The sequence below is a fragment of the Lonchura striata genome, chromosome 3 (genome assembly GCF_050655825.1).
Source record: "Lonchura striata isolate lonStrDom1 chromosome 3, ASM5065582v1, whole genome shotgun sequence".
Lineage (NCBI taxonomy): Eukaryota > Metazoa > Chordata > Aves > Passeriformes > Estrildidae > Lonchura > Lonchura striata.
The window spans coordinates 4194865-4214488 of NC_140705.1; the positions used below are offsets into that span (position 1 = coordinate 4194865).

The 19624-nt window shown below is 40.5% G+C and overlaps 1 protein-coding gene across 1 annotated transcript in view; it reads left to right on the forward strand.

Annotated features, from left to right (window-relative positions):
• The window catches only part of PKHD1 (PKHD1 ciliary IPT domain containing fibrocystin/polyductin), a 244584-nt gene that overhangs the window by 97147 nt on the left and 127813 nt on the right, over window positions 1-19624 (forward strand). The window contains exons 38-45 of the mRNA XM_085574415.1: window positions 6422-6629; window positions 7789-7934; window positions 8781-8804; window positions 9701-9895; window positions 10597-10722; window positions 13296-13429; window positions 18334-18446; window positions 19209-19299. Coding sequence (XP_085430541.1) covers window positions 6422-6629; window positions 7789-7934; window positions 8781-8804; window positions 9701-9895; window positions 10597-10722; window positions 13296-13429; window positions 18334-18446; window positions 19209-19299 — 1037 coding nt within the window. The remainder of the gene's footprint in view (window positions 1-6421; window positions 6630-7788; window positions 7935-8780; window positions 8805-9700; window positions 9896-10596; window positions 10723-13295; window positions 13430-18333; window positions 18447-19208; window positions 19300-19624) is intronic.

A 19624-nucleotide genomic window follows, 5' to 3' on the forward strand; every position in this document is an offset into this window, starting at 1 on the left:
AAAATATGATACAATAGAATGTATAAATAGACCATAGTTAATATACTATATATAATTACCTTGTTATTCCTGACAGGGTGCAAGTCTGTGGGTTGTTACAAATGTGGAAGCATATTATATATTAAATAATTTCCTCCTTCAAACTTTCAAATATAACATCAAAATACTGCTTCCAATTCTGGTGCCAACAAAACCCAGGTTATTGGTTGGGGGAAGAGGACACCCAGCAGCAAATTCAGAGTTAATTTCCACCCTAGACAGGAGAAAGGCTGAGAAGTTTGGGCTTCCTGGGTAGGTGGTGGAGCTGTTCAAGAAAACCTGGATGTGACACTCAGTGCTCCTGTTTAGTTAACTTGAAGAATTTAATGCATTATTATTTTATGGTTTGTTTTATTTACTGAAGCAACAGCAGCAAAATGGATCTAAAAATATAATTTTTAAATTTAAAAAAATAATCTTTCTCCAGAAGCACCAGTTTCCAATGGCAGAACTGCCAGTTATCACTTTGACATTGGAAAATTTGAGGAATGGCCAAGCTAAGTTTGATTAGGAAGTGCATTTTGGGTCAGGAAAAGGGACTAATAATAAGGGATTATGACAATGGAGAGGAAGCTATATTCTTAAGATAGTCTGACACCAGAAATGCTGCAGGAAAGTGTGTTGTATTTTATTACCTGAGACAATCATAGAGTCACAGAATAGTTTGGGCTGGAAGAGACCTTAAATGTCCTCTAGCTTCAGCTCCCTGCCATATATGAGAGGTTTTATATATTCTTTAAAAAATAAAATAAAACAGCTATAGTCCATTGAACTATTTATTAACTTCACTTGAAAAGTTTTTGGTTTTGTTTTTGGTTTTTTGTTTTGTTTTGGGTTTTTTTGTGTTTTTTTTTGTTTGGTTGGTTTTTTATTTGGGGGGGGGGGGTGGGTGGTTAGGAAAACAGCTTTCTTTTCACTTTGTTCCTGGAAACTGAAAGCTTCAATTCCCATTTACACTAAAGATTTACAGTATAGCTACAACAGATTGACAAATTATCTGCAGTGTAATTTGTACATTCCCAGTAAGTAATTTTGTGTCTGAGCCCTGCAGTTCTTGTAAATTCCTTTTGTGGAATAAAGGGATCTCATTACCTCGATTTAAAATGCCAATAAACAGTCAGAAGGTGTAAAAGAGCTTTATAGTTTGTCAACACCCTAAACAACTGTGTGTTCACAACTGACTTAATTAATTTGTGGTAGACAGAAGCAAAAATGAGATGCAGCAGGGTCCTGGGTGTCAGAGGAGAAGGGCTCAAACCCTGCTGCCCTATGACAAAAAGGGGAAAGTTTTTCAAAAACATTTAAACAACTTTCAGGAGAAAGACCAACAAATCCATGCAGGCTTAGAACTGGAACCAGTTCTCTTAAAAGCCATTAAAAGATTCCAGTTTGTGCCAACACTGCCATGTGTGAACCCTATTCTCCAGCTCTCCTGACTCTGGATGTGGCTCACACTGCTTGCTGTCAGGCTTGGTGAGGAGGTTCCCAGGGTGTCTAAAGTTAGGAAAAAACGTGTACTGCAAAAAGTCTTGTTTTCAGGTCAGGGACATCTGTTTTCCATGAAAGCACCTTGTCATCTTGTCATGTAAATTCTTAGACCCCCATAGATTTAAATTGAAATTCATGTAAAACTCAAATAGAAATAGAAATAGAAATGTATGAAAGGCAGGAGTTCCTTTCAACAGAAATAGAAGTGTGCAGGCTGTGATTATTGAAGACTGAAGACAAGCAGGAATTTAATGGATCAGTCTCATTTAGAAGGAGAATTGTTGTCTGGAAAATTATTCCCTGGAAGGAGAGGGATTGGTAATAAAAGGTAACTGAGATATCAACACCTCCTGGTGCCCTGGCAGAAAGTTGGAGATGACTCAAAGAGCTGTGACCTCCTCTTTTGCCTCTTGGACCAGGACAAATTATCTACTTTTGAGTTCATCTGTTTAAACTGATTCAGCTTCCCTTTCCAGTGAGAAAGCATTCTAGTATCTGCAGGAATCCTGACACTGGAGTTTGTGCCTGAGGAGTGAGGAACAACTGAAAATTCCAGCAAGTTGAATTTGTTGTAATTGTTGGAAGAGTTGTTGGAAGAGTCTAAGTGTTGATTTTCAGATGTGTTGGATTTTTCCTCGATGGAATACAGACTTCATTTGTGAGAAACTGGTCTGGCTCAGTGGAAACTCCCTTCCCAGCTTTATCCCCAGATTCCTGTGTTATCCCAAACAAAGCCACTTAACCCTTTTTCATCTCCTCCACACCTTCCCTTTTGTACAATGAGATGAATAATTTTATTTTGTGGAGGTCTCAGCCATGTTTCCATGGCATAAAGAATCCATCCATGGGCTCTTTATGAGTACTGTGGTAGGACTTGTCTGTGAGTAGAGGACAGATTCCCATTAGGTCTAGCCTTTAGTATCAGCATGTGTGGAGTGCTTTACCCAAAAACATGGAATGGTTTGGATTGGAAAAGACCATAAAGATAAAATTCCATTCTATCCAGCATGCTGTGCCTTGGTTTAATACAAATAATAAATTACAAATTATGCACCTCCCTTGGTGATCAGTGTCAATCCAAGTTTCTCTTCTAGTGGAAGCTGGAGCACATTTTAAGGCAGTGGGTGGTATTTTCTGTGTGGGCAGATTTTCCTGTGACCCTGGAGATGTGTGCCCAGACACACCTTGCTGGTTTGCTCAGTTTTGATGTGACTTGGAGATATTCCTGTCAATGTCAAATTCACATCTCCTGTTGAGCTACTTAGAATCATGGAATGGTTTGAGTTGGAAAGGACCTCAAAATTCATTTAATTCCAACCCTCTGCCATGGGCAGGGACACCTTCCACTATCCCAGGTTGCTCCAAGCCTTATCCAACTTGGCCTTGGACAATTCCAGGGATCCAGGGGCAGCCACAACTTCTCTGAGCACCCTCCCAACCCTCTGACTAATATCCAGTTTAAATGACTCCTCTCATAGTTTAAAGTTTTTTCTCCTTGTTCTATCAGTACTTATTGGTAACCTATCACTACTTAGGACTGGGTGAAACTAGCTAGGTAAGTGACATATCATCCCACAGTGATTTATGAAATGTTCTGTGTTAGAGGCCGTAAGAATTAAATTTATACTGTTTTTTCCCTCAAGAGTGGCATTGTACATATCAGAATTGTATAATTCTTAATAATTTTACCAGGTCCATACAAGACTGCAACTTCACATTATGCTTCTAACAGGAAGCATAACCAGAGTCTTGATGCCAAGATATTCCTTAAGATTTGTGATTAATGAATTTGGAATTAATTTTCAAGTCGCTTGCATTTCTAGGCTGCATCATTCTGATCTGCTCCATATTTAAGGGTGTTTATTTATTTAGTAAAGTGCTCAATTCTTGTATTGCCTGCAACAGCTTTTTGTGTCTGAAGGCCTTGTCCTGTACCTTTAACATGCTTTAGATCTCAAGATATTTTTTTTTCCCAACTCGTGCTTAGTTAATTATTAAAAATAAGTTCAATAATTAAGGAGTTATACAGATTCATCTATTTTTCAGGATTTGGAGTGTTTCTGCTCACAGTACATTTTGGGTGAAGAAAGAATTTAAATGCACTACAGCTGTTGGTCTTTTAAACATTTTCCCCTCAAACAGGTAATTTATTTAGCTGTTGCACAGCCCAAACCCAGGCACCAAATGTTATTTTATGAACTTTGCATGTTTTAATCAAAATAGAGCTTGTTTTCAAGGGGAATATATTATAATTAGGGCAAAGAAACCTCAGTTATGGTCCCTCATTGACACCAGAAAGGTGTCACTGACCATATCTTGAGTCACTTGTGCTGCTGGAAGTAGAGGAGATTCTGACCTGGAGTTGTTGTATGTGGGAATATAAGTGGGAAGCAAGGAAATGGATAAATGTGGTGCTTAGGGACAGGATTTGGTAGTAGACATGGAAGAGCTGAGTTAATGGCTGGACTTGATGGCCTCACAGGTCTTTTTTAATCTTAATGATTTTATGATTCTGTGAAAGTGGAATCTACTAGACTTTGTTTGGTTTGGTTTTCCCTAACAAAAATATACTGAACTTATTGGAAAATTGAAGTAGATTCTTAACATGTGGAGAAATATTCCACCCCAGATCATCAGGAAAAAAGGTACAACAAACTGTGGAATGGGAGACAGGTAGCTGAACACAGTAAGAGGTGAACACAAGAAAAAGAAAATAAGGAAATGGGGGAATGTTTGGATGGCCTGAATATTCCTTTTGAAGAAAAAAAACCAAACAATTGAGAACATTTTCCATAAAATTTTTTGAGTCAGAGCTCAAAAGTGAAAAAAAGCCTGAAAAAAGCCTTTTCCATTGGAGCATGTTTTGAATGCAGAGTGATGTTTCCCAGTCTTCAGTGACAGGAGTTGTTGCCCAGCAGTGCTGCTGTGGAGTGTGTGTGACAGATGAACTCCACAGGGGTCAGCTGTGTGTTTGGACACAGATGCATGAGAACACACATTAACACAGGCACACAAATCAACACCAGAAACAAAATGTCCAGAGCTGGAGAGAAATTGTGCAGTGTTCCACATGCAGATGGCTTCTGCCAGTTGTGGGCTTTTATGGCAAACCTAAAAATTCACAAGAATTGCTCTGTGGAAGGAGGTAAATTATTAAAGATGAAGAGAGTGTTGCTGGTAAAAGAATGGACATAGGATGATATTAAGAGGGGTTTTATGAGCTGTATTGAGGATGAGGTCTTTAATGTCTGGTGAAAGGTGGGTTTTGTCTATGCCTGCACTAGAAAACAGCGTGGCCCTATAGAAGCAGAACTGTAGGGTGAATGATGTACGTGCTGAGGATGCAAGGTCCTCATGTTCTGGGGGCAACTACAGAGTCATTCCAGTCTGGTTCCATTGGCACCTACAGTGTCTTATGTGTCCTGCTGCAGTTCAGCTTCTGCACTGGTTTCACAGAATCCCAGGATGGGTCAGGTTGGAAGGGACCCCAGTGAGTCACCTGGTCCCACCTCCCTGTCCAAGCAGGGTCATCCCAGAGCACAGGGCACAGGATTGTGTCCAGACAGTTCTGGAATATCCCCAGAGAGGGAGACTCCACTGGACAATCTGCCTCTCTGGACAATCTGTTCTGTGCTCAGTGACTGCACAGGACATTTCTGCCTCCTGTCCAGGTGGAACTCACTGGGATCAGTCCCTGCCCGTTCCTCTGGTGCCATTGCTGGTCCCAGAGCAGAGCCTGGGCCCTGCTCTGACCCTCCCTGCTCACAGGGACACCCAGGGCTGAGGGCTCCTCTCAGCTGTGCCTCCTCTGGAGGCTGAACAGCCCCAGCTCCCTCAGCCTTTCCTCACCAGGGAGATGCTCCAGTCTCTTCATCATCTTCATCACCCTCCACTGGACCCACTCCAGGAGCTCCATGTCTCTCTTATACTGAGGAGCCCAGAACTGGACACAGAAAGCCAGATGCACCTCACAGAGCTGAGCAGAACAGTAGGAGATGTTTGATGCCTTCCAAAACAGTTTGTAATATGAACTGAAATACCTTTACCTTTTGCCTTACTTGAAATACCTTATCTATTTAAAAGTCTGGGAGATTTTCTTAGTTAGAAGTTGAGAAATTTCAGTGTCTCAGGTTTAGATGGCCATCATTGACACACAGAACAAGTGTTCATGTATACTTCAAAATAAAAGAGTATTTGATTCTTCGGTGATTCTGTTGTGAATTTATTGTCTTGAAGGTGCTACTTCTTATTTCCATCTTCATTAAGGAAATAGTTGGGACACTAGAATATAAGTAATGAAGATACTGGAGTATAAGGAACAAGAAAGTGAAACAGGATATGGACAGAGATGTTTGCTTAAAATAATTTGAAAATTATTTATTTGATGCAACCTCTGCACTCAGTGATTTCTGCTATTATTACTTTCCTTCAGTACGACCAAGGAGGACAGTAACTTGCTGTCGGCTAAAGGTAAATGATGATCTATTGCAAGGGAGGGAAGGAAAAGTATTCTAAAGGTGGGTGTGTGAGGCACACACTCTTCCCTGATAGTGTTCAGTGTGCTGGACCTCACTGGACCAATCTAATCCAAAGCCTGAGAGGGAAAAGAAAATGTCAAAAGTTAAAGCAAACTTAATTAAGTGAAGAAAGGAGGCTTATAGGACAATATTTTTCATTGCTGGGGCTTGTAATACCCAGATTTCATAGAACCATTGAATTATTATATGGTTTTGTTCACCCCCCTGTGAACAACAGAGACACCTCCCTTTAGACCAGGCTGCTCTGAGCCCTGTCCAACCCAGCCTTGAACCAGGAGAATGCTACTCCTCTTTGTTTGTTTTTTAAATGGATTGACTTGCTTTTTAACCTTTCTTTTCCCCCTTGTTCTTTTCAGGCTGGATGCCTAAAGTAGTTTTCACACACTTGAAATCATCAGCTAATGCTAGTGACACACGGCTAGTGCTCCAGGAACCTGTTGATTGGCAACCTGGTGATGAAATCCTGGTGGGAAGCTCAGGCCTTGGAGATGCACAGCAGCAGGAGGAAGTGGCTGTTATCCAGTCTGTGAACAACCTGGAGTTGAACCTTAGATCACCACTCAGGTACTCTTTCAGGATATTTTTATAGCAGAGTGCTAAACTAGGAGAAAATTTGATCAAAGTCAGGATTTGCCATTCCCTGTGGGATATAATAAGTATATCAATCCCTTTAACAAAGTTGGACAGTGATATTTCAGTTCCTAACTCCCCCTAAAGGTAGTGGATGTTCAATCCTGAATGTTTAAATTCTATGTTTAAGTTTTCTGTATCATGTCCTTGCATTCAGAAAAACTTTGAAGCAGAAAACACTGATGGCCAGTACAGTCCAGTGGTGTCAGTATAGGAATGACAAAGAAATTTCCTGCATATTCAATTCCTTGAGAAAATGCATATTTTTCATGAGAAATGTATGACTTGTATATAAAAAAATCCTCTCTTCTTGACTGATTTTCTTAAGTAATACACTCAAAGTGAACTTTTTCATTGTGGAATTTTTTCACTTTCATATTTCCAGTGAGTGTTAATTTCACTGCCTTACACTTGCTTCATCTTCTGTGCCTGGAGATCTTGGACAGACTGAAAACTGCACTTCTTACATAATCTATCTAGAGGCAATCTAACTCCAGTGCCCAGGAAGATTAAGGGTATTATTTTCAGAAATAATCTGGGCTCGAGGAAAAAAGTCTTGATGGTTTTCACCAAAACCTATTTTGGGAAGAGAATTCAAAGTCTGAAATATATTGTTGTAAATCTCATAGAGTCATAGAACAACCTAAATTGGAAGGGACCCACAAGAAGCATTGAATCCAGTTCTTGGCCCAGCATAGGGAAATTCCAAAATCTCCATCATGTGCCTGGAAGTGTCATCCAAAAGTGTTTTTGAGCTCTGATGGCCTTGGGGCTGTAACCACTTCCCTGAGGGGCCTGTTCCAGTGCCCAAACACCCTCTGGATGAAAAGCCTTTTCCTAATAACACAACACAACATAATATTATGTACATATTCTCAGGAAGGTTTGAGAGCTTGTGAAACAAAAAGATAGAAGCAAACATCAGACAAGGAAAAGCCTATCTAGCGTTGACTGGATGTGCCACGTACTGAGAAAAGGACTAAAACCAGCTCAGAATTTGGGAGGTTATGGTTATAAACATAAATAACAAGGAATCATAAACATAATTCTCTCCATCTGGCTGGTGCAGATGATAATTTTTGTCCTTTGTTAGGTACCCCCACAGTGTTGGAGAGGAATGGGGCAATGGCCAAGGTCTGCCTTCGAGTGCTGTGGTGGCACTGATCAGCAGAAGGGTGGTTGTTCAAGGAAATGTCACGCTGGAGAGGATGTCCCATCTCAGGCAGTGTGCAAATGCAGGTGAGGAGGTCTTTTCTCACAGAAATGTACTGGGGAGGAAAACTGCTCCATTAAAATCCCATTGTGGCAGCATCACTGTGCATTAGAACTCCCTTTTCCTAGGATAACTGAGATAATTCCAATGCCAGGAAAGAGTTTGTCTTTCCAAACATTGTTTGACATTGAAGTGTGAAGTCTTGGGAGTTTAAACTGCACTTCATTGTAATATCTCAGATGTATTATTTTCACAATGTTGTTTCAAGCCATCTTGGGAAAGACCCTTTAGTTTTGCCTGAGCCTAAGGGTGTAGAAAAGAAAGTATCTTCTGAAAACATGTTTCAGTGTACATAATATATTAAATTTTTAATTGTGTTTACTATTTAGTCACTTAAAGACGAAGGAAAAACAAAACAGCCCAATGCTGTTTGTACTCTTTAGCATAAAATATTGAGATGTTGTTTAGGGTTGCCAAGGAAAAAATAGCAGGTGATGCATAAAATACCAGTGGTGAAAAAATGTTAAATATCTCAGTTCTCCTTTAGTTTTACCTGTATGAAATGCCATGGAGTTTGACAGGTGGATTACTGATTTACACCATCTCTTCAAGAAGCAGAATCAGACACAGTGATTATAATGTGAGTAGAGTTAGGTTATCTGGCAACCCAGGTGTAAGGTTTCCTTTAAAAAAAAAGTGCCTTGGGCTTTCAGACTGTGACACAAGACTTCATTTGATATCCAGCAGCCAGCTGCTTATATTACTCATGGATTTATGGTCCATTTTGTGTGGAACTCATAAATATAGGCTCTGAAATGCACTAACTGTTTGAGGTTTTTATTTGAGTTAAAGGATAGGAGGATTTCTCAGAGGAGTCACCAGAGGAGGAGTGAGCAGTGTTTTTTGTGGTTAATTTACCTTTTTAAAAGAAAAATGAGCATTACTGGACATCAGCAGGCAGTGCTGGAATTTGAGATCCCCTCTGCTCTTCCACTGAACAAGCCCAAGTAACACATTCATAGACTAAATCCCATAACAAAATATCTCACACTCATGGAAGGGTCTTTCAGGAATTTTACCCAGCTCTATGATTTAATTTTTTTGTCATACCATGGAATCCAAGAATGGTTGGGTTGGAAGGGAAGTAAAAGATCATCTCATTACACCCTCCTTCCATGGGCCAGGACACCTTCCACTCTCCCAGGTTATTCCAAGCCCTGGCCTTGGACATTTCCAGGGATTCAAGGGCAGCCACAGCTTCTCTGGACAACCTATGCCAGATCCTCACCACCCTCACAAGGAAGAATTTCTCCTTAATCTCTATTCTTGTCTTGAAACTATGGGTAGTAACCGTTCCCCATCCATCTGCAGGGAGAGTCAGAACAGAGTTTAAAGAAAACCAACAGACTGCCTCATTTCAGTTTAGTTCTATATATCTATGCCCAGTCTCTTTTCAAGAACCTCACCTAAGGGAAATCAATGTCAAATCACTCTTCCTTATCCATACAATTATCTAAAATTAACTCCAAGGTCCAAAGTGCTGTCCAAGATGTTAAACTACAGCTTCCTGATTGTTTTGATATATTTTCCTCCCAAATGTCCAGACTTTTAGGGAAAGAACCATGCCAGTTTTGAGGGGCATCAGAAATGTTTGCCTGTGCTGTCTTTGGGCCCATGTTTCAGATCCCTGCTGGAGTTGGAGTCTCACTGGGTCAGTGGGAAGGATCCCTCCCTGCACATCCCACCCCACGGGGAGGGTGCCACTCACAGCTCTCCCTGGGTTGTGTCCTAGGTCGCTCTGGGTGTTTGTACAAGAGAAGTGAGAGGCAGCTGGGTTCTCGGGACCTGGGAGCCATCGTGGTTGTGGAATCCTTCCAGGGACAGGTGAGCCAGCTCCAGCTGGAGGGGGTCCAGTTCCGCCACGTGGGCCAAGCGTTCCGGCACCACGGCAGTGCCCTGACTGTTACTGGCAACACCTGGATGGCAGGTGAGTTGCCTACACTGGAGATACCCACCTTCTCCTGCCCAAAACCTGCTTGGCTCTTGAGTCAGTTGGCAAATTAAATTGTTAAATGTGAAAAAAACCCTCGCCTCTTGTCTAAGCCCAAGTCACAGAGTGGTTTCACTTGCTTCACTTCCTTTGTATCTCTGCTTCTTCCTAAATTTTTTTTTTTTTTAATGCTGCACTGCTCTTTTGATGTAGAAGAGAGTAGCTCTGGAAATGAATGCACTACGACACTATGAGGGAGCCAAAAAATGGCTCAGGCCTGTCTAGTTGCAAGGGCCAACATTTAATTTTATTTCCCAGTACTTAAGGGACATATTAAGTTCTTTTGACTTTGTTAAGTGCCAAATTCATCTCTGTGGAAGTGGCAGTGAGGGCTCTGAAAACTGGCGGTGGTAGGGGCAAGTTAGTTGGGCTCAGAGAATGTTTTAAGGGTGCTGAATGGATTTTCCCTTCCTAAGGTACATTCGCACCTTTCACAGAATCATAAAATGGTTTGGTCTGGAAGGGACCTGTGCCATCTTCATCACTGAGTGAGGGTCAGGGTTTCTTGGTGGCAGAAGGCAGCACTGGCCAGGATCTGGATTATGGGAAGGTCATCATTCCTGGCTAGAGAAGGGGTGTAAAACATCTGCCCTCAATCTGCAGAATGATTTGTGCTCACACCACTCGCTGCCTTCCAGACTCTTACATCCGTGGTTGTTGTGTTCTGGACTCCTTTGGCCAAGGCCTCCGTCTGAGTGGGATCTCCAACCTCAGTGTGGACAGCAATGTTTTCTACAACATTTCAGGCCATGGGCTTCTCCTGGGTAAGTGAAGCAGGCAAATATCCACACTACATACAACAGCAGCTTGTGCTGGTTCCCATTTGCATGAAAATGCTTTGGAGGAAAGAATGGCAGATCCTTAACTGTGCTCTGAGAACTTAAATCACATCTTCTGCAATTTCTAGTATCAGTGAATTTGGAATAAAGCTCCCAAAATTCCACACACAACTCTTAGCAACTACTTCCATTTGACCTGTTCTCTTTCTTCAGGCCAGTCTTTGCTTGATCAGGGTCAATTATTTTTCAGTGGAAAAATAGTAAGGTTTTTTTAGGGGATTTATTTATCTGTCTTTGGAAAAGTGTCATTATGCCATATTTAAGACCACAACTCAGTGAAGCATTTAGGAGAATATTACCTTTAACTTCAGTCATTTGATGTCGAAGATAATGGAATGAAAGCATATGTTAAAAGTTAACCAGAGGATTTAGCACTTAAATAAATCGGAGCTTGGAGCAACAAAAATGTTAAACAACAAAATATTTCTCCTAACTAACCATCAGGAGACTGACTTCAAGAATCTTCTTCTGGGATCCCATGTTGCCTGAATACCTAAAGATACAGCTCAATTTTTGTTTTCCATAAGAGATGGGATAAAAATGACCAATTATGAGATAAACAGAGGGGAAAGAAAGAAAGCCTTCAATTCTGATCCTACAGTTCCCCCCACACAGCAAGTTCTTCTGCTGGGTGCTATGTGTAAACATAATGAGGAGTGATGTATCATGATTTAAAAAGGGAAGATGATAAATCCAATGTGGTTATGCACACCTTGCAGGTGAAGAGAGCTGGCTCAGAGAGATGTGAGGATTTGCCCAAGCTGATGTACAGAGCCCTTGCAGCCATGGGGAAGCAGAGCAGAACCTCCAAGCTTCTGGCATTCCTTGGCTCATTCGTGTTGGGATCTGTGTCTGAGTTAAAGGACTCAGAGCTGAGCTGAAGTTTCAGCCTGAATACACCTTATCCTCAATATACTTTTAATGGTTTCACTGTCAGCAGCTCCAGAGGGTCTGATGGATTAATTTATATATAATTTTGTTGCCTGCGAAGGAATATTTATTACAGCTGGCTCTTTGCAGCTCTGGAATTGGATTCTCTCAGCGATTTCACCTAAAATCCTTACTTTTAGAAGGTTTGCAAGACTGTCAAAAAATGTCACTCTGGGCTTAAAATTATTGACACACAAGCTTGAAAGCCAAAACCTTAAAATCCTGTATGGCTGTCAAAAGGACTTCTTTAGGATCTTGTTCATGCTCTAGTAGTAGCATTGTTTGTAGTACATACAGACTGGAAAAAACTGAGAAAGCTGATTCCCTCAAAAGACTGAGAGAAGGCTAAAAGTATTTGTTGCTATCCTGAAAACCAGAGGTACAGGTTTTTTTGTCAAGTGGCTTATATTTGGGGTAGTAATGATTTGGGAAGGGATCTGTATTCGAAATAGAACCTGAGCAGGTGTATTTGAAGATAATGACTTCTGTTGGATAAACAAAACCAGATGGATGTGATTTGCTCCTATTGTAGGCTGGAGAGAATGGCCTATGCATAGATTACACACAGAATTCCACTTTGTGTTCTGCTTCCAAAAGAGCAGCAGTGTTGATCATAGAATCATGGAGTCATTAAGATTGTAAAAGACCTCCAAGATCTCCCTGGTTCTGGAAGTTCAGCCACTAAACTGACCCTGCCAAGCCCACCACTAAACCATGTCCCCAGGTGACAAATCTCCATGGCTGCAAACACTCCCAGGGATGGTGACTCCACCACTTCCCTGGGCAGCCTGTTCCAATGCCTGACCACCCTTTAGATGAAGAAATCTTTCCTAATATCCAACCTAAATCTCCCCCAGAGCAACTAAAGGCCATTTCCCCTTATCCTATCTATGTATCCTCCTTGCCATTGGGCAGCCAATTTCTTTAAAATGTAGTTTAAAAAAATATTTATTTTGTTTTCTTCTTCCAATTTCTATGCTGTAACTAGATCTGGGGCACCCCAAGAGGTCTGTGTTGTCTGATCAATTGGCTGATTGATTTTTCCCTTTCTCTTCTCCTATTCCATTGCTTAGGGGGACAACCCCCACTTTTGTGCAGAGGTGCATCAGGTGTTTTTCAGGTGTTTAGAAATTTTCTTACATGTAAGTAGGGCAGTGAACGGAGACAGGAGATAAAGAAGACTTTGAATTCTAGTAATGCCAGGAGCATGTCTGTGTGTGCATAGGTGAGCCTCTTTCCCACTCTGAACCACTCTGAGCCTCTTTTCTCAACTGTAAATCTGCTTTATAATACATATTTTATTTATTTTTACCATAAAGTTGCAGTCCAGAATATATGATTTGTGGTATAATCACATATAATACCTCGTACAGGGAAATATATGTGAATATAACATCTGGACTTGTGCATATTGAAATGAGAATCATGATAATAGATACATTGAATCATGATAATATGAATAATGAATAATATGTACATTTATGTTTATTTTTCTTTTTTCTTCCTCTTAGTTTTTAGTTTTTCATATTTTTTTTTTTTCCTTTTCTTCATATCTCTTTCTTTTAAAGGTGAGGGACTGGAAGAGGAGAACAAAATTAGTAACAACATAGTGATTGGTCTTTCTGTAACTGATGGTTTATCCAATATTGAGGCACTTTCACCAGCAGGGATCTACATCAAGGCTCCTGCCAGCCACATCAGGGTAAGAAGTTCTGGTTTTAGACATAACATTTCCTTTCTAATCAAAGGTATCAGAAAGACACAGAGCTTCATTTATCTGGGAGATCACATACACAATATTTGCTTCTTGGCTGAGCTGTCAGAACTTGTGCTTGTGATGGGATATTGAAACAAGTGCATATTACAAAATAAATTATGTTCCTAGGTAAATTTATTACTAAGAATTTTGCTGTATTTGAGTGGAATGGAATATTACAGTGAGAGAATTCATCCTGAGGTACTTTAAAATGTTGTTTTATTTTATAATGCTCACAGATTCAGAAAACTTGGAAAAAGTTTAGTCTCAGCTTCTCTAGGATTTCTGCCATGATTAAAAAAAAACCCTCAATTTTAATGGACTGACTACAAAACCACTAAAATTCAGCAGCATCAATTACACCTCTGTCTGGATTTAAAACCACATTGACCATACAGATGAAGATTTGCATTCTGGGGTGAGGAAGAAGATGTGTTCCCTGTCCTATGAAAATGACATTGATTTTGAAAGAAACTAAGCTTCTCTATTCTAAATGGCAATAAACCACCAGATTTTTAAAGAGAACAGCCACACACCAAAAAGCTGAGCTCAGAAAAAATACTTTTATTCACTAATTCTCTGATGCTTTCTCTTAGTTCATACTCTTTTTTTGGTCTTACAGAATAAAGAGTCACTTTTACGTGTTTAGTGTAAAAATATGATTTTCATCAACTTCAAACCACTTTTCCTTCACAACTATTTTAAGAAATTACATTGAAATTGACCTTTCTTACTAGACTTTCAGTAGTGAAAAATGCATATTTTCATTTAAAAAATAATCCTAACCTGTTCTATTGTCAACCCCCAGTAACCAAACCAATTACTGTTTGTGAGGACCTAATCACCCCCGGGGCCTCTGCTCCATGAGGAAAGATTTACACCTAAATTTGAAGGTGAAAAAAGAGAACCACACATTTCCTATGTTTTTATGAAGACAGGAGCACCGAGGAAGGAGAACTTTTCTGCAGTTCCCTCTAGGCCATATTTATCATTTTTAAGGCCATCAAATATGATTTTAAAATACAACAACTAGGCAGAATCATGAGAATTTCAGCTCCACTAAGCACAGAGTTTTGTACTGTCATGCACTGACTTACCCTGGAGCTGTTCACTCCATCGCCAGTGGCTCAGCTTTTGAAAAGCTTTTCTGCAATTACCTCCACGGGTTCCTGGGAACTGGCTGTGCTGGGCTTTCAGCACATTTATTTATCTCTCTCTGCTCACGTGAGTTTGCAGATATAAAGCTACAGCTGTGGCTGTGCACCCCAATATCAGGGGGTCCTTTCTGCTCTCCAGAGATGTGCTGCTCCAGGCAGGGTAGCAGATGGCCCTCAAATGGTTGCTGATGACCTTCATCATCTAGAGGAGTGGAATATCTGAGGGATCACAGCAGCAAAAGGAAGACGTGAAGAAGTTGCCTGGCTTAAAATTGTTATTAACAGCATTTACTGTACAACAGGACCAAGCAGTGCTCAGGAAGGCAGCAAAGCACAGGGATATTAAAAGAAAAAGGTCACATTTCTCCCTGGCAAAAGAACTGGTGACTTTTTCTAAGTGCAATAATGATCACTAAATTCCAGGGGTGCTGGTGCAGCACCAGCATTATGATGCTGTAGACTTGGTACCTTTTCTCTCATGAAAACTCTCAGATCAAACGACTCAAGCTTTTTAGGAATATATAATCCTAGTTTATTTAGCTTAATGAATCAATCTTTTTAGGTATTTATAATCCTAGTTTATTTATCTTCAAACTTCCATTTTAAGAATGTAATGGGAAAGACTCATCTTCCATCTGCCTGGTTCTCAGGCCAGAACATACAATAGAAATTTTCCCAGTTAGGATTTAATTTTAGGTGTTTGTCAGTCTTTTTGGTTATTGGTTTTGTGTTTGTTTGTTGATTATTTTCAGATTTCCATCTTTCGGCTACTGGTTTTAATTTATTGGCTGCAATCTTTAAGGCAGGGACTGCAGAGAGCTCTAGGTCCAAACTGTGTAACATCTTCTGTGCATGATGAGTTAAGCCTTTCCACAGTGAGACCTACAGTAATGTTTTCATAACTAGTCAATTTACTTGGGAGCTTAAATTTGCATCGGTGGCTGAAGAGCTTAAATTTCCTTGAAATTCAGTGGTGGCCTAAACGGTGTGGAAATTGGGACAGAGCAGTCACTCAAACTGAGCCTACAAAGACATTTGGAGACTCAAGTCCCACTGGTTTCCATTTGATTTAAGCTCTTAAGTGCACTGATGAATCAGGCTGTTAGACGAAATTTCATACTCGGATGGTATGAGTGCAAACTGATTATTACAAGGTCAGTATAATTTTTTTAAATACAGTGTGTAAGTCCAGGTTACCACTTTCTAATGTCATGGACAATCTCATTAGCAGGCTGGTTTCTTGACTTTTAAATGCTATCAGCACAAGGAACTGAAGATGCTCCTCTGTTATATGGGCTTTTTCCTCACTGAAACATCCACTGTATATCCTTGGTTTTCTTTTTGTGTGCAGGAAAAATAATTTAAAAATTAGGTTTTTATATTTTTATATTGTCTCTCTTGGGCCTGGTGAGTTTTGGCTTTTTTGTTGTTCCAATCCATAAACATTTGATGCCCTGAAATGCCAGAGCTGGCATGCGGTATTCATGCATAACAACATATGGACTGGGTTTAAGAAATCCAGCAAGAACCTCCCTTTCCTTTCTTGCCTTGGTGTTGAGGACTGGGAAACAGCTCAGATGAATGAATGGGGTGGAGCTCAGCTGGTGTCTCCGTGTCAGAGGAGTGACTGATTGTCACACTGTTGGTAAATGCATTTGTTTCCTAGTGTCACCCCATCTAGCCATTCTCCAGAGCATCAAAGAGGTGAAGCTGCATCTGTTTGGCACCATTTCCCCACTGTTTCATCCCTGCTTTTCCAAACCCTTTCCTGCCAAGTGGACCCACACCAAAACAGGCACATTGTGAGTACTACTCACATCCTGCTCGGCTCTGAAACTGTGGGAGCAGTGCTGGGAACACTGTCCAGAGCTTTAATGTCAACTTTAAGGTCAACAGTTTGAGTCCTAGCTATCTAAATGAAATTCATGAAATATTTACACCATCAGAGTTGTACGGTTAAGAGACACTTAAACCGTCAGCCACTTGATTTTACTGACTTGCAGTGCATACCTCCAGGTTTTTGGCATGCTCAGGGAGGTAATTTCTCTCTGGAATTTTGGTTGCATGGACATTCGTAATATACTGACTTCCACAAAGAATTGATTTCCACACAAAATTCCCTGCTTGCCTAAAACCTCTGCCTCCAGCCATGAGCTGGCTGAATAAATATCCAGGCTTTTTTTTTTTTTTTTTTTCCTTATGAATCATCTGTAGAACGCACGATTGGAGTCGCAAGTAAAATATCCTGGAAATGATGTGACTGGATTGCAGAAGTGTTTTATTAAAGAAAAAGGTTCTGTGGCTGCACTTTTAGAAAAAGCAGCAGTTTTACCAGGGGATAGAGAAAGCAGAGCTCTGGGTCTCAGTACTTTATTCCTTGACAGATGTCAGAGATCAGGACTTCAGGGAGCACACTTGGATGGGTCAGAAGAAAGTAATTGGTATATGGAGGGTTTCACCTCGAGGTCACCAGGCTCAGCTTTGATTTGGACCATCAGGGACCAAAAAGTCATTAGTATTTTAACACTGTCCAGCGACATATGAATGGGAGTGGTGGTGGCAGACCTGATCTTAGAGAACAAACCCTCCTTAGAGCTGCAAGAAAGGCCATCTTGGACCCCCCTCAGAGAGCCACAGACCTCTAGAGAGCAATTAATTTTGTCTAAGGACAGACCAAAAGAATTGCCTTCTGCACATGCCATGTCTTAAAATTTACCAGCCTGGACTTAAAATTTTCACACACCTAAGGCAGGTGAGAGGGGTCATGCGCAGGTGCACACATGAAGACGTTGCTATATGGACACAGCCCAAACCCAATTAGGCTTGGCTGCTCTCCAAATCAACCTGGCAAGACCAGGTTTTTTATCCTAGAGTCGTAAAGTTCAGAACACACCAAATGCAACTCATATAATATAATTTTAAGTCCAGTCAGACCTTATGTCCACTTATTTTTATTATTTTATTATTTGCAGCACAAATAATGTAACTCAAGTGCAGAATTTAGAATGCAATTTCTTTAAGAGATATTAAATGACTGTAACTTATAGTACATCTTCCTATGAATGTTCACTTACTCTGTAAAAAATTATCCAAACCATATAATTTACCACAGGTGTAAGGAAGTTTATTTGTTCAGTCAATGACATATCCTGAAGATTTTGTTCTTTACTTTTTCTTGACTTTTAGGAGTCTCACTTTTTCAATGCAAATATTCCCTTTGTTTCCTTGTCCGGTGTTTGCTTAGGGAGATAAGAGAAATATTGAGACTAAGAAGAAAACCAATAAACTTGATTAGTTTGTGATTTACCTTTGTGATTAGTTTGTGATTTGCTTTTCCTTCCTGACATGTTCATATATAGAAAGGAGTTTGTAGATGTGAGTTTTCAATAAATTTTTTTCTTGCCTACTTCTTGAAGATTTGTGACAACACCATTTTTCTGACATTTGTCTCTATTGCTTGGTTAATCTTCCTTGTCTGGTGTAAAAAGAAGTATTTTTACAACTGGCCCAAAGTCAAAGTGAAAACAGGACAAGACTGGGGATGCAGAGATGAGACACCATCTCCACCAGCCGGTTTACCAGAATTTGAATGGACTACAGCTGGGATTTTAAGTTGTGTGTTTCTTAAATTGATTTTAATTTCCAGAAATCTGTGGTAATATTATTTTTATAGTCACATATATCTCTCTACAGGGTAACACAGTGTATGGTGCTGGGTATGGCTATTTCTTTCATCTCTCCCCTGAGGGACCATCCAAAGTGCCTCTCCTGTCCTTCAGTGGGAACACAGCTCACTCCTGCACAAGGTACTTGGGGAATTTGGTTAAAGACATTTCCCTTCAGCGAATGGTTGTGCCATCTATAATTGCAGTGGTGGGCAGAAAAGGCCTTGTCCCTCTTTCCAGGACTATTCCCCCCAGTTTTGCACACATTCAGGTCCTTGTTTCTTGCAAGCAGAGTTGTCTGGAGCAGGGCAGAATCAGTGTGGGAGGTGTCCCTGCCTATGGCAGGGTGGTGGAATAGGATGATCTCTAAGGTCCCATCCAACACTCCCTGATCCCATAGTTCTGTGGCAAAAGTTTTAACCAGTACTTCCCAAAAACAGAAAGAGAATTTAAAAAATGACATCATACTGACAATCAGTGGTTAAGGCGACCTGAAATTTGAGTTAATCTGGATATGAATCTGGATTTTAAATCTCTGAGAAGGTCAAACCAAATGCTGCATTCAGGAATGCATACATTTTGGCTATAATCCAAATTAGCTGAATCCAAGATAAAGAAGAACCTTATCTGTCCATATCCATGTCAGGCTTACCTGAAGGTGACACTGGCTGAAAACTCATGAGCATGGACAGGTGTTTGGTAGTGAGAATCTCTCAGTGGCACTACACACTCCTTTTTAGCTCTGATAGGTGTAACACTGAAAACTTTTGACTTTGCTTTTAAGAAATAAAGACAACTGTTACAGATTTAAGGTTTTAGATATCAAAATGATGAATAGAAGAATCTGCTCACCAGTTCATGCACTGTAAAGGAACAGTGTCCATGGCTCTCTCTCCTAAACAGGCACGGGTTGCTGGTGTACCCAGAGTATTTGCCAGACAGTCATGTTCAGTTCAACAACTTCACATCCTGGAGCTGCCAAGGGGGAGCACAGGTATGTTTGTCTCTGCTGCCTTCTGTAATGCTCAGGATCTTTCCAAGTATCTCACCTCCATACTTGATTGTCTAAAAGCTTGACTGACTAAAAGCCCTTGTGCTTTTCTGTCCATGGACCTCACCTGGAGGCTCCTGTTTTAATGAAAGAGCAAGCAACTTGATTTCTCTGAATTCTTTTTGCTTCAGAATCAGTGCTACTTTCACCAGCTGGTGTTCTCTGCAATCATCTAGCATCTGTCTGCCACTGCAATCATGGAATTTTAGAATGGTTTGGGTTGGATGGGACCTTAAAAGCCATCTCATTCCAACCTCCCTGCCATGGG